This window comes from Hippocampus guttulatus, chromosome 4 (assembly GCF_054856545.1).
Source record: "Hippocampus guttulatus isolate MCC_2025c chromosome 4, RoL_Hgut_1.0, whole genome shotgun sequence".
Taxonomy (NCBI): domain Eukaryota; kingdom Metazoa; phylum Chordata; class Actinopteri; order Syngnathiformes; family Syngnathidae; genus Hippocampus; species Hippocampus guttulatus.
The window spans coordinates 20279219-20294062 of record NC_141264.1 but is presented as its reverse complement, the minus strand read 5'-3'; the positions used below and the strand labels follow the sequence as shown (position 1 = coordinate 20294062).

The window sequence follows — 14844 nt, the reverse complement described above, 5'->3', positions numbered from 1 at the left end:
TTTTTTAGAATCTGTCATCCTATTATCCCATCGAATAATCGGTCGGATGAATTTGCATGAAATCAACATAGGCCACCATTCCGCGTCTTCGCTGCCGAATGGTTTCGGCGGTCCATGCAGCAACACAACTTTGCACTTGTACCTGCACATTGGGTGATTTAACGTAAGGGACTCATTTCAATGTGAATTATGCAAGCCTGCATTGCGTTTGGAGTAGAGAACAGTGACAACGCAAAAGTAACTGCAAAGCCACTGAGCATCGCCATCCTTTTGACATTTAACTTACTTAGATAAGAATACTGAGCTTTCTTAATTTCCTGCGTGAAACAAATGTAATTTATTGCGGTAGCAGTTAAATATCACAATATTGATAATTGCACTATGCAACACCCATATCGCACATTGCATGTTTTTCCAATAGCGTGCGGCCTCACTTTAAGTGTAAGCATGATAATGTATGGCATCTTAGAGTAAACTTAGTGCAGTATTTCGAGGCTGGGCCAAATGTGCTCTTTTTAAAAATCAAATGGTTACCTTGGTATGTCTCCTGGGAGTCCATAAAAAAAGCAAAACGCACATTTCAAGCAAATCTGACCCCCTGCCCCCCAACCAATAATACTTTACTGAATGTTGCAAATGTATTCATTAACAAGATTGAAAAGGGATGAAAGACTACACACTTTATTAATTTGAACAAACATCAAGAAAAGGTAACATTCAATGTAACCCCCCCCCCCCCCCACACACACACACACACACACACACACATTTGTTCTGGACACGTGTAAAAGATTTAAGCCATAGGTGTCAAACTCAGGTCCTGGAGTGCAGCTGCCCTGCATGTTTTCCAAGTCTCCCTGTTGCAACACACCTGATTCAAATGAACAGATCATCAGCAAGCTCTGCGGAAGCCTGACATTGAACCTGTTCATTTGAATCAGGTGCGTTGCAACAGGGAGACTTGGAAAACATGCAGGACAGTGGCCCTCCAGGACCCGAGTTTGACACCTATGATTTAAGCGAACCAGCCATCGGCTAACGTTACATGTACTAGATCTGCCAGGGGGGCTACAGAAACTGCTGGTGTGACAATTTAGAACATTTAGCAGCTCGCGAATTCTGCAAATGTGAGTTTTAGGGTCTGTATTTCTTTGCGCCACATAGGTGTTTTTCCCTCACGTCCATTTTATCGTGGCCAAATAGTAAAGTTGCCAACAGCTTGTCTCCTCAATACCCGAAAACCCTAAGACCCCTTAGCTGTATGTCTTATAAAACCGTACTTTAGACTAGTGCATCTTGTGTTACCACTTATCCATTGTACAGTTTATTTCAGCATGTGATGTACAATTCCACACAAGTGGTCAAACCCAGGATTTGGGAGGTCAAACCTGTGTGAGCGACAATAGGAGCTATTTCCACATCATCTCAATTAGCTGTAGCATAATTCATTGTAATTCTATACAATTTAAATAAAGATCAATTTTTATGTATTTTTATTCAAATGTTTTCAATCACAAAAACTGTATTTGATCGTCAGCTCAGTTTGCAGACCAACAACATATTTACAGTTAAATCCCTACAAAAGGCTACTTATGCAGTGAGCCAGTTTTTAAAAAAAGCCCCCAAAAAAGTGAGTATGATGGAAAAATAACAGTGGTTGTAAATGGTGGTGGTGATTATATAAGTAAGCACTGCAAAGGTATTTTGAGTGATGTGTTTGCAATGGAGAAAAGGCATTGTGTTTTTGACTTGGCACATAAAAAAACAAAAGTGAAAAACAATGCCGAGTAGTGGATGTCAGTGGTCAAAAAGACAAGAAAATGCACTGTCCACGCAAATACATACACAAAGCGATGACAGGACACAGCATCATTCTGTCCATAAATTTAGGTCCCTTCAACTAAAAGTGAGCAAATGGCTCATTTTTTTTCCCCCACATTATCCAATTTAGCCCTTGTTACAAACACCCTAACAATAATATCATTAAATGGGGCGGAGTTATTGTCCAGTGCATTGCAAAAAAAAGTATTTCTAAACGCACCCACACTATTCTGCATGTGGTGACCTTTACTTATCACCATGAAAATCTTTTGATCCAAACAGGACCAAATAATTCTGCTTTGAAAAAGTAGTGTGTGTCCGTGCATGCGCATGACAGAAAACATTCAAGAAATTAAATAAATTAAATGACCTCATGGTGTGTGTTTTTATGTATATATAAAAACAGATGTCCACTGTGAAAAGAAGTAATGAGGCATAGTGGACACGAAGTCTTTGTGGATGGTTTTAGATTTAGAACTCGTCGTGCCGAGTGAGGGCCTCTCCAAAGTCGGTGGCTTGGCTGCCCACAAACAGGTCGTACTTGTCCACAATTTCAGCCGTTGTCAGGCGGCCATCCTAGTGAAAGGAAAGTTCAAATAAAATTACCATACATACTTTTTTTTTTTTTTGCAGCTTATGTAGTTCAAAACGTGCTGCCGGTGACGTGCACTGCTTCTAATAACATTGGCTGCAAAGTTATATAAGGTTATAACCACAGGGAGTGTGACCAAATTAGCCACTGTTCCAACTGTCTGGTCATCTTTTCAAAAACGTGTCTAGGAGCTTTAATTACAGCTTAAAACACAGGCATTTTTTTTGGGGGCGGGGGTTGAATGTTGTGAGGGTGCTGCGTTTCGATTATATTGTGATGTTAAAATGTTGAACATTAAAAATGTTAATTAAAAACATTAAGGAGCATTTTTATAATTTCTTTTGACAAATAGGGACCGCCCCAAGAGTAAACAGTTATTTTCACATCCTCGCCACAGTGAAAATGTTTATTTCCATTACCTCTGTAGAAGTTGAGACTAGTCAATACTGGGAAAATACATTATTTAAATAGAGGTCAATTGTATTTAACCGTTTTGACACATTTATTTCGCCATGTTTTTCATTTAACTTGCAACATTTTTCATTTAGCTTTTGTGTTCAATTTCAATTCAATCATTTCAGTATTTTTTCCCCTTATATTAAAAGCTGAAAGGTAAATTTCAAACTGTGCAGAATATTACAGTGGCTAAATTTTGTGGAAAGAAATCTGAGATGTTATTTGAAGGCCATATTAGCCAGTCCTACTGCAGAGAGGAAATATAAGACGCGACGGCTTACTTTATCTGCGTCAGACTCGTGGACCAGGTGCTTGGCCTCGGCCTCGGCGTGGTCGTAGTCATCTGGCAAGATCCAGTCTCGTGTTTCCTCCTTGTCCATTTTGCCGTCCTTGTTTTTGTCCCGGAACTCGGTGAACTGTTCCCTCTCCGTCTTCACCCACTCGGGTTCCGCAGCGCCCGCCTCATGGTACATGTCACCTGGGAAGGTCAACAACATCTTGGTTAGGTTCTCCTTGTTTTGTCTTGTTTCCCTGGACCTCCATTTGTGTGTCCCGGACAAGCTAATGGACAGAAGCAAATTTATTCAAAAGTGTTCTCTCGCAATATCCGTCATCCATTGCAGTAACCACTGTAGCTGAAACGGTTAAGTAAATCCCGTGGATTTACCCAGAATGACGTCTATCTTCTTTCAGGCCCAAACATGACTTACCAATGTACTCTTCCAGGTCAATTAGACCATCTCCATTCTTGTCAATGTCTTCCATAGTTTCCTACAGGGAAGAAAAGAGGGCAGGGCAAAAAAGATAATTAAATAGCTGTGACAGTGGTGTTACCCGCTGGGCCGATGTTATCACTTACAATCACCACGATGTCTTTCATGTGCTCAAACTCCTCGGGGTGAATGAAGGCAGTGAACTCTTCTTTGTTAGCCTCGTAGTCACCATTCTTATCAGCCAACTTGAACCTCCTTTCATCGCGCGCCATCATCTGTCTGTAGCTGAAGCCATCATCGGGTTCGGGGTAATCTGTGGTTAAAGGTGTGTGACTGAGTTTGGGCGGTGTTGCGGCTGACTGTTAAACCTGCGGCTGAATGTTCTTACCGAGAATGTACCCATACGTGGCATTCTTGTACTCCTCCCATGACACCATGCCATCCTGATTGAGGTCATGCGTCCTCCACTGGCGATCCACATCCTCGTAGATCCACCTCTTCTGCGCATGTTTGATCCACTTCTTCATCTCTTCTATTGTCACAAAACCATCCTTGTCTTCATCAATGCGCTCCACAAGGATGCTGCGGACACCGCAAAAGCAAATTGGTGAAATGCATTTGCAAAAGCAAATTGGTGAAAAGCAGACCTATGCCGAGAAGAATATATTTGCAAGTCACAATATTTGGTCATCCGACACAAGCAGGCACGGTTTGTTAACGCCATGCTTGCTGCTTTTCATTTGATTGCAAAACACAAAGTTTAAGAATACACCAAAATATAAGATGGAAAATTATACAACTACAGTGGTACCTTAAGATAATACTACTGGGGAAAACCAAGCATCTTTGGAACATACTGTTTTTAGAATTTGGTTAAAAAAGACATCGACAAAGTCAACAAAGACTAAAAGAAAATTGCAACTGTACTTCAATGATAACTATCTTATGCTACAATGTAAGTGTTTGTGTGCGTTAACTGCATCAATGTGTGCGTTGTTTGTTCTAAACCATTTTGTCCAATGCATGCGGTGTGTGGCTTGATGCTGGTGTGTCAGTCAAGGAACACACAGGTTGCTGCAGAACTAGAATATAGGCGGTAATCATGAGGAAAGTGTGGACATAATTAAAGCCAATAATTGTTCCTATTCAGATAAATGGGCCGGCGAGGCGTGGACTGCTTGTACGGTTTTACCACGAGCCTCACTGTATTATCCACAGGTACATTTTAGATTATTCATATGGTTAAGTACGTGTGCACATTTTCTGCATGACGTCTCTGATCCACTGGTGAAAGGACACTTTGATCCTCTCCTCTTTCATCTATAACTGCTTCAGACAACAAAGTGTATGCAGAAAAGTGGTGAAGATTGCACGACTGTCTGTGTCCAATGTGTTGTGTTGTGTTATTTTTGTTATTTTGACTTCAAAATGGCGCCGCGAGAGTGGCTGCCTTTCCAGCAGCTCCTATATTTTGTTGTTCTACTTCTTCCTTTCATAACTTTGCTGCTGTGAATCGGGAATTTCTTCATTGCGAGACTAATAAAGGTTTTCTTATTCTTATTGTGTGTGCTTCATTCGTTCCCTCCCTCTCCAAAATGATTGTCCTAGGTTGGTTTAACCTTTCCATCAACGCCAAATTTGAAAGGTGGTAGGTATGTGGTTGGATGGCCTGAAGCCGTGCAGGCAACACAAACATGGCAAGCCCATGTAAATGATATTATTATCTTAGTTGGTCATACCTTGATGACAGACTTAATCACTGCACAATTCGTGAGTACAATTTGTTCTGACTTGCAACCAAGTTCAGTTACATTGACACTATCGGTTTGGAAATCATCTGTTCGCAGCCACTTTCTTGGTGTCTTTCATGGTAATGATATGATACACTGTGATACAAAGTCCTGCTTTCACTTTTTATATTTGGCACCAGTCTTCCACACATTTCTCAGCAACTCAACCAAATGGAATTTCCATCTTTGCTTTTCTAAGCCACTGTGAAAATTGGCCCCACATTATGAGAGAAACCTTACCCGAGTCGCTCCTTGCTCTCCTCAGGAGTGAGCTGGTCGAAGGTCTTGGCCTCCTCCTGGCCCAGGAAGGCTTCGTGGTCATAGTCAAAGTTCGCGGTGTCGTCATGCTCCCTGTTGCTGAGAGGGTCATCATGGTGGACGCGGTCTTTCTTCTCCATGGGCTTGCTGGTGGCGTACACCACGCAGAGGGCAAAGCACATTAAAAACGGCCGCAGCTCCATCCAGCCAAAGTAGATGCACCTGGAGAGGGTGAAGTGGTGAATTATGTTCCATTGTGAGCATGGGAAGGAAAAGACAAGGGTGTGTCCTGATGACACTGCGAAACACTTCCACTCTAATTGGAGATATTTAACATCTTGAATTCATAGTATTGAAAAATAGTTTTGTTTTTTTTGCAGGAGTAGATGTGTTTGCTGCCAATTTTAAAGCTTGTTTGGAGCCTCAGGTATAGTGACTTGAGATAAGACATGGCTTCATCACTTTGAGCCTGACTCCAAAAGTGGATCCACAAAGGAATAGAAATTCAATCACAGCTCTCTGCTTCGAATGGGCATCCCACAACGACACTTTGAGCTATTTCATTCTGTGCCAAATCACTGCACGTTTCACCAAGCGGTTTTTGATGAAGTCATTAATTCAACTTACTGTACTTGTTGATCGTGATGGCACAACAGTAAATATCAGATTTTAGGTCAATCGGAGCAGGGGTTTGGGAGCTACTCTATGCTGAATGTTGACATTCTGCAAAAAGGGGTATGGCCACCTTACTTTCAACCCTTATATTTAAGGAACTACTGGGTCATCACCATCAACAAACACAGCAAATTTCATCAAAAATATGCTTGGTTCAGAATTTCAGATTTGTTTTCGAGTCGCAAATGCAGAAGACCGGCACTATCAAGTTACAAATAAGGGCAGCATAGCTATTTGTTTTTTATATAGATTACGTCCGGCGGGATGACGCTTTGATAATAATAATAACACATCAGAACAGTTGGCAAATCCTGAAAAACACATACTGGTGAATAAGTGAACACGATTCCGTTCAGGAAAGAGTGAGGGTTACGTTCAAAACTGACTTAGTGCTCAAATCCTGAAAAATACATACTGGTGAATAAGTGAACACGATTCCGTTCAGGAAAGAGTGAGGGTTATGTTCAAAACTGACTTAGTACTACAATCCACCGGCTAGCTTAGCGCAACAATTTTTCTTCACAAATCTTACAACGTCTAATGCTAATTTAATTTCAAGATTGTATATCAGTCATACAAACACTACTAGCGACGTTTGATTTCAACATTTGTGTTTAAAGCCCGAATTTACTCCAAGCACACTTACCAATGTCTTCAGAATACTTCGTCGATGTGGCTGTCGACTCAACTCTAGGAAACACACCCGTCCACTTCCGCTGGTCGAGTGCCGACTGGCCAATGGCATTGCGAGGTCGCAGGTGGCATGTCGCTCGCTCATTGGTCCATATCCTGTGAGCATTGGTGATTGGATTGGCCGAAAACCGCCACGTCCTCAAAGGCAACGTTATCCTCTCATTCAAAATGATTTCCAACTACTGTACCTACAGGTGGAACGTGAAAAATGCTCATTAAATGACGTTTAAGATTTTGGAGAACTCTTGATTGTAATGGTTGGGTGTGAAATGTAAAATAATTATTTCCTTTTTTTGAAGAATAGAACCACTTTGGCTATTTTCATATTTTCTGTGGAAATCCTTGTGATTGATGACAAATTACAAATATATGTGAAAGGTTCAATTATCAACAAATATATTTCAGATTTCTTCTTGATGTCAGTATTTAACTGTGACAGTGGACATGTTAAGCTTGAAAACATCCAACCAGACTCATATGATGGAAATTCTCAAACATTGTGTAAATATTTTGCAGGGATCCACCATTTTAGCCTCCAGCGAAAAAGGAAAATGAACACATTAAATATATAAATATATATTAAATATATAAACACATTAAAATAGTTCTTTAAGGGGCTGTTGCCCCAAATAGACAAGGACAGATGCAAAGTGTTCAGTATGATAATGAAAATCTATTATCAAAATGAATGGTTTATTAAATAACTTCAAATAAAGATTCAGTTTCATTTAACCACGTAATACATGCTGTAGGTGGCAGAGCAGTATGCAGGACATGGCAAATTTAAGTACATCCAATGGGGAAAAAAATGTATAAAATGAAGGAAACGCATTGAAAGAGACTGGTGTACTGGTAGGTGTGCAAATGTTTGGCTACTTCTAATCAGTTATCATTATTCCGTTACATTTTCAAGATAACTGAGTGAGTCTGTTGAGAACACCAAAGGCACACTATGCCTTTCAACCATTCAACCATAGTACCTCAACTGTCAACCTAGTAGGAAAACCAAACGAACATAAAGACACACAAAAAATCTGGCACAGTGTGCAGGACGTGTACAATGGAAGCCTTGACTTCAGTCTACTCCTTTTGGTCTTTGTTTGATCCATCAGTAAGCGTTTGTAATGACTATTGAGTTCTGGAATATTACATGACCAAATACACTAAATTAAACTCTCCGTCAGATTCACACGATACTGACTCTATTTTTAACATTAATTTCTTAAGTTCAAGAACAGAGGTCTTTTCTTCACTTGGATGATTGACAGCTTCTTCATCTCATCCCGCTGCCAGGTCTTCATCCTCCTTTTTTGTTTCTTCACTCGACTGACAGACTGTGTCGCCCTGCTTATCGCCTTCGCCAGCTGGCGCAAAGGACCCACCCCCCCAAAAAAAAGTTAGTACAATGTAGGAGATATATTATTTGTAGTAAATAATCATTTGCATATCAATTAAGTGAAAAAAATGATAATTCCTTGCTACACACCTGGTGATCTCTCACCACACAAAAGTGACGCACCACAATGGTTGAATCACTGGTTTAGAGTACACTCGTTTGATTTTGAAACCAGACAGGAGAGCTAACTCTTACCTGCATCGCTTTCATTTTCTTTCTTCTCACTGAGGAAGACCCGTTGCATCATGAGTTTCTTCACTGTGTGACACTTGTATTTGAGCTCAGATACACTGCCTTCTTTTCCTATAGACACACACAAACACAAAGCTCAAGCATAACTGTGACAAAAGCAGCGCCAGTAACCCTTTCGAGAAGACATGGTGCGTGGAGACGTTACCATTACCTGGTCCCTCCTCAAAAAGAACGCATGTTCCCAGGGCATCTTGAAAGGGAAAGTGATCAGTAGTATCATTAAATAAAAGAGCAAATACATTATGATTTCTTATTATATATGCTTTGTGATGTGCATTTTACATAAGCAATAACCTGTAGAAGGGACCGTTTTATTTCAAAGAACATTATCATGCCTGCGAGTGTAATAACTGATTTCAGTAGTGACCCTGACCTCCGTGAAGAGCAAAGTAACACCTGCATTTATCCGACCGACTACAAGATGACTCCCATTTTTCTGATTACAATCTGGCACTGTCTAGTAAGGTGTGAAGATCTACAAAAAGACTAATTAGTGTATTAGAGTGGGGTTTTTTTTACACATCTTGATCCATTTGGTTACATATGTTACCTGTCCTCTTTGCCAAATAACAAAAGGCGCGTTTTTTTTTCTCTTCAAAGACTTGTTTCCGGTATTCTCCGTGTCTCTCTGACTCATTTGTTTCCCACATTAGTGAAGAGCCTTACCTTCATATTCTCCTGCAAACACATACTGCCCCACTTGCATCATTGGCTGCTCACTGTCAATATCCTTTCAGGCAAATGCAAATAAGTTTCTGCTTTTAACAATCCTAGTGATAGACAACCGCTTTTTTGTTGTTGTTGTTGTTTTAATGTCGTCGTAAAACACCACAACAGTCAAAACGTACCAGTATTTTGCAGGTCCCCCAAGACTTGAACATAGCATCATTATTTATGATTCCAGAGAGTTCGACAACAACGAGCTGTTCCTGGACACACATACATACATATTATCATATATCAAAAAGGACTAATCTACGGTGCTGTGAAAAAGTATTTGCCCCCTTCCTCATTTAGGTGTTTATGTGTATTTGTTTTAATATGTCAAATAAGCGCAAAAAACAGCCGCATGTTAACCAATAACTGAACATGCACTTCGCGGACAAAACTCATGCACGTGTCGTAAAACCCCTTCAAAATCGAATATGCTGGCCATAAAGCACTCATGTTTGGATAGTCCAAAAGCATGTATATACATTGATAATAGCACCTACCTCGTCTTCCCATTCGTCATCCATGTTTAAGATCACGTTATCCACGCGAAGGTCAATGTTTTCTTCCCCTCGTCTGGATCAAAACATTGGCTCGATTACTTCCGCGAATGTTAATGGTGGCTGAAAAGGTTAGCGTCTTTATGTAATTTTGTCTCTTGACCACTCGATGTCGCTGTGGTCCTTTTTTCTCCCTATTCACAAAACAGTAAAATGACATGCCCAGCACAAATGTGTGTGCGTGTGCGTGTGCGTGTGCGTGTGCGTGTGCGTGTGCGTGTGTGTGTGAGTGTGTGTGTGTGTGTGTGTGTGTGTTGTGCGCGTGTGTTGCGTTTTGCAATTTGGGGCCATCGAGCATATTGCTATTGTTATTAATTAATATCTCTTTCAGTATTGGGGGAAATGAGCATTATTATTTTTGCAAATACTGTATATCATTTCACAATATAATGCAAAAAAAGGCCTAAGTTCACATTGCTCTTTTTGTACTTAACCGTGACATGTAAGAGTCGAATACAAACACATATTCTAAATATGTACTGTAAAAGAAAATAATTTTAATTGACCAATGATCAATTCATGATGCCGTGGGCAACTGTTTTGTGCTCATAAAGTGATTGACATATGAGCCTGTCGTGTAGCACAAATGCAGCTGTTGTGTGTGCATATATGTGTGTGAGTGTGTGTGCATGGACCTTTCTGGATGTGCTGTGCTCACACAACTTCTGGTGAGTCAAATTTTCTATAAACTATAGCTATAGCTTGCTTTGTTTAATCAAAATTGATCACAAGATATATATCATTCTTGCTTTTGGAGTTATGAAATTAAACGCTGGTGGGCGAGTGAGAAAAAGCCTATAAATAGAAAAAGTCTGGAAATCCCTTGTGCTTCTTGCCATCTATGACAACTGTAACAGTGGACAATGTTTTAGATACACCTGCATAATACACAAAAAGCCAAAACAATCACGGTCTCAAAAATTCTACTTTGATAAATGACAGGTTTTGATTTATATTTGATTTGATTTGTTAGTGCTTGTAGTTATGACTCCACACACACTGAGAGCTCTGTGAAATCAGTATTATCTTTCTAAAAGGTAGATTGTCCGTGATAGCTCAAGTGAAATTGACTCTTTATACTGTAATGAAGAAAGAACCAGGCTAGTCATCAAGATATGTGTCTTTGGGCACAATTTGTGATTACAGGCATTGACAGTTATATCAGAGTATGGAATATTCCTTAATTGCAAACCAACAGTCAGTGTCATAAAGGGAGAGGCAGGACCCTCACAAACACACGCGAGGGACAGCTGCAGCACAAACACGGACACAGGAATTGTATTGGAACAGAATGGCTACTTGTAAATAAATTGCTGGGAGGGAGGGCGAGAGAGATTTCTGATGGGACTATATCCCCTCCTTGCCCCTTGCATGCTCCCAGCCTAACTGATTATGTCATTGGTAGAGTAACTCATATTTGGTGCAATGGCAGACACTGGACACTCAGCTATTTGTGTACAAGCCATTAAAAGGTAAAACATTCTCACGTTACGTCCCCATCAAAGCCCAAAATCATCCGTTTACTTTTTCCTCAACACACTGTCTTACATGTACCCACTTGATTACCTTGCAAAGCTGTTTTTTTTCTTCTTGATCCAAATAGAAAAGTGCCCCTCCTGTCTATCTCTGATCCAGGAAGCAGAGCAGGATGACTCTTCAGTGGACGGCAGTGGCCTTCTTTCTCTATGCAGAGATAGCCATCAATCTCATCTTGTGTGTCCCATTCATATCAGCACAGAGGTGGAGTATATACAGTAGTGCAAAAGTGACTATTTGGAATAAACATGAATTGTAGTACAGTTATTCCCAACCCATATTGGTGTGCTCTAAGCGATCAACAGGTGGGCAAAAGGAAATTATACATATTCACCTAATTTGTCCAAAAATGTATTCATTTCCTACAAATAATGTCCCACAGCCTTGTAGCAATTGATGACAGACAAGTCAAATGACAACTGAATATTCTTCCTCAGGGGCACTTTAAATGGTGATCTGCGTGTGCTGACTCCTGTTTACCCTGAGTTTGAATGTAATTGGTTAATTTTAAACCCAGTTATAGGTCACACTATAAAGATTGGACCTGTTGCAGTCGATATAAAATTGATGTCCTGTTTTTGCAGATGGCGCTTGGTTTTCAGTTGGAAAATATGGACGTGGTTATCCCCTTACTGGAACAAGTGTTTCTTCACCATGATCATGGTTCTCATTGTTCTTTTCCTCGGTGAGCCACTGTTACTGCAAACTGGTCCAAGCTACCGATGTATTGCTATTGACCGTAGTATTGATTGAGACTTGCCCACTTTCCGATCAAGGAAAGTAACCAAGTGCACTGTTCTTTGTTACTCCACCAGTAGATTTTTCTGGTATCTGTACTTGAGTAATGTTCTGATGACTTTTTACTCAAACACCTTGCATTTGAATACACAGTGGGCAAAGTTACTTTCCCCTCATTACTTTGTCAAAATACTCTTTTAACTTTTTCAACCCATTTTGGAGGACAGAGAGGGCTAAAATCACAGAGAGTTGAGACACGCACACTCACACACACACACACACACACACACACACACACACACACACACGGTTATGTACCGGTAAGATGTTTTTTTTCCCCCCACTTTGTCATTGACTAACTTTGCTGTTTATCTATTTATTTTATGTGTCACTTCACATTATTAGAGGAAGAATATGGGAACATGTAATTTTGATAGCGTGTCACGGATTTATTTCTTTCTTTTCAGCACAAGCACTTTGCTAATGTAATTGTGTTAAGACATCAAAACTGGTCCATTTGATACTTTTCTCGTGACTGCAACTTCAGTTTTACTACAGAGTGTGAGTAGAATACTTTTGCCACCTCTGCCACCCTCAGATGCAGCTCGTGAGGTGCACAAGTACTCAAGCCCTGAATCCATACAAGAGGTGAATGTGAACTCCAATCTCTTCGACCACCTTCACATGAGGCTCTTCAGAGCTCAGAGGAACCTCTACATCGCGGGCTTCTCACTCTTCCTGTGGCTGTTAGTATTATATATCATTCCCAATGCAAAGGTGATATAATTTTGCCCCCCAATCTCTTCATTTGGAATTTCTGTGTATTTCATGTTCCAGTGTCATGCGGCGGTTTATCATCGTGCTCAACCAGGTGGCTGTCGCGGCAGAAAATAATGCAGCTCTTCAAGCGCAGATGGAGAACGCTGCCAAAGCCGCCAACCAACATCAAGAGGACAACCGTGCACTCAAACAAGTCAGAAGAAATCATAGCTTCATGACAGCACTTTATATTGTAAAGTGTGACTTTGGTAAATGTAACCATTGATCCTTAGACTCTCTTAGGTGAGGAAAAAGTCATTTCAGAAAAGAATCATCAGCTGAAGCTTGAAGTCGAGAGCCTGTCCAATCAGCTGAAGATGGCACAAGAAGGTGATTATTCATGCTAGCCTCTTAGAGACACTTTCAGAACAACTTGTTCCCACAGTTTTGATAGCGAAGTGAACTGAGTAGCACAAAATGTTTACCATGGAGTATTGCCAAAAATGAAATGGTACAGGTTTGATGTTGAATATGTTAGAAAATACAATTAATTAAAACATAAGGGAAGCAATCAACTTACCTGATGGAAACAGTCATGTTAGTGTTTGTAGAGGCAGCCATATGCAGCGGTCCAAACCTCAAACGACACATTGAAATGAAATCGAGAATTTTCCAATTCATCCATCCATTATCCAAACCGCTTATCCCCACGAGGGTTGCAGGCATGCTGGAGTCTATCCAAGCTGTTTCAGGCAGTAGGCGGGGTAGAATGGAAAAAAAAATGCTGAATAAAAGCTGAAATGCCACAGAGGAGGGTGGAACACCCCAAAGTAACTCATTTGAAGTCCTGCTTGTGTGTGTAGCCGTTCACAAATCCCATGCTGAAGTGGAGACCATGAAAAGTCAGACCAAAGGTCTGGCCAAGGAGTACGATCGACTGCTGAGCGAGCATCATCAGCTCCAGGTAAATTAACATGGACACATTCATGAAGATTATGCGTTCACTGACACTGATAATACTCTATTTGATCCACAGAATCTTCAGAGTGCTGCAGACAAAAAGATCCAATGAAATACATGGAAGGAACTGTCGATACTTCAAGGGGTCATATTTTGGAAAATGTATTTTCATTGTTTGTATATAAATAGTGGTAGCTTCAGATTCATTGTTTGTATATAAATAGTGGTAGCTTCAGATTGAGTTACCAGCTTGGTCATGGAACTCAAGGTACCACAGTTGGTTTTGTTTACTGGAGTGCCTGACAACGCACCAAGTGTGAAATTAAACAACTAAGACAATTTTTTGTTACTTGTCTCATTCAAAAAAAAAAAAAAAAATCCTGAAGCTCCAGAGCGACTTTCAAGTAATGGCCACAGTCCCAACATGGTTAACTTAGCCAGTCATGCTTTCACATCTGCGCCATTGATTTGTAGTCCTGGCACCAAAAGGGTGATGAAATACAACCATGTTATTCGCATGGTTCCTTTCTTTCCAGGGTTAGGGCTACTGACCAACCGACCTACAGGTTATCTATCTATCTATCTATCTATCTATCTATCTATCTATCTATCTATCTATCTATCCATCCATCCATCCATCCATCCATCCATCCATCCATCCATCCATCCATCTATCTATCTATCTATCCATCCATCCATCCATCCATCCATCCATCCATCCATCCATCCATCCATCCATCCATCTATCTATCTATCTATCTATCTATCTATCTATCTATCTATCTATCTATCTATCTATCTATCTATCTATCTATCCATCCATCCATCCATCCATCCATCTGTAGTTTTGATATGAAGAGACCAGTCCGTTTATGAGCTTGAAAATAGTTTTTACTCAGCAGCACCAAGAATGCGTTACCGGCTTCCTCGTGTT

General features: G+C 40.4%; 3 protein-coding genes across 3 annotated transcripts; 1 reads left to right on the top strand and 2 right to left on the bottom strand.

Moving 5' to 3' along the window:
- Positions 1-1476: 1476 nt before the first annotated feature.
- On the bottom strand, positions 1477-7073 carry calub (calumenin b). The gene is made up of 7 exons (XM_086109826.1): positions 6952-7073; positions 5613-5852; positions 3971-4164; positions 3729-3895; positions 3580-3640; positions 3151-3347; positions 1477-2397 (listed from the first exon to the last, which is right to left on the bottom strand). Exons 2-7 carry the CDS (start codon positions 5831-5833, stop codon positions 2293-2295), a joined length of 945 nt encoding a protein of 314 aa, XP_085965952.1. The 5' UTR covers positions 5834-5852; positions 6952-7073; the 3' UTR covers positions 1477-2292.
- A 578-nt stretch (positions 7074-7651) lies between these two features.
- gtf3c6 (general transcription factor IIIC, polypeptide 6, alpha) lies at positions 7652-9997 on the bottom strand. Its single transcript, XM_086110259.1, has 6 exons — positions 9861-9997; positions 9495-9575; positions 9313-9376; positions 8798-8836; positions 8590-8697; positions 7652-8362 (listed from the first exon to the last, which is right to left on the bottom strand). The coding sequence occupies exons 1-6, from the start codon at positions 9882-9884 to the stop codon at positions 8277-8279; spliced, it is 402 nt and encodes a 133-aa protein (XP_085966385.1). The 5' UTR covers positions 9885-9997; the 3' UTR covers positions 7652-8276.
- Positions 9998-10512: 515 nt separating this feature from the next.
- Positions 10513-14239, top strand: LOC147206502 (B-cell receptor-associated protein 29-like). The gene is made up of 8 exons (XM_086109386.1): positions 10513-10585; positions 11521-11657; positions 12038-12138; positions 12790-12937; positions 13029-13164; positions 13244-13340; positions 13814-13914; positions 13987-14239. Exons 2-8 carry the CDS (start codon positions 11566-11568, stop codon positions 14020-14022), a joined length of 711 nt encoding a protein of 236 aa, XP_085965512.1. The 5' UTR covers positions 10513-10585; positions 11521-11565; the 3' UTR covers positions 14023-14239.
- Positions 14240-14844: the final 605 nt, after the last annotated feature.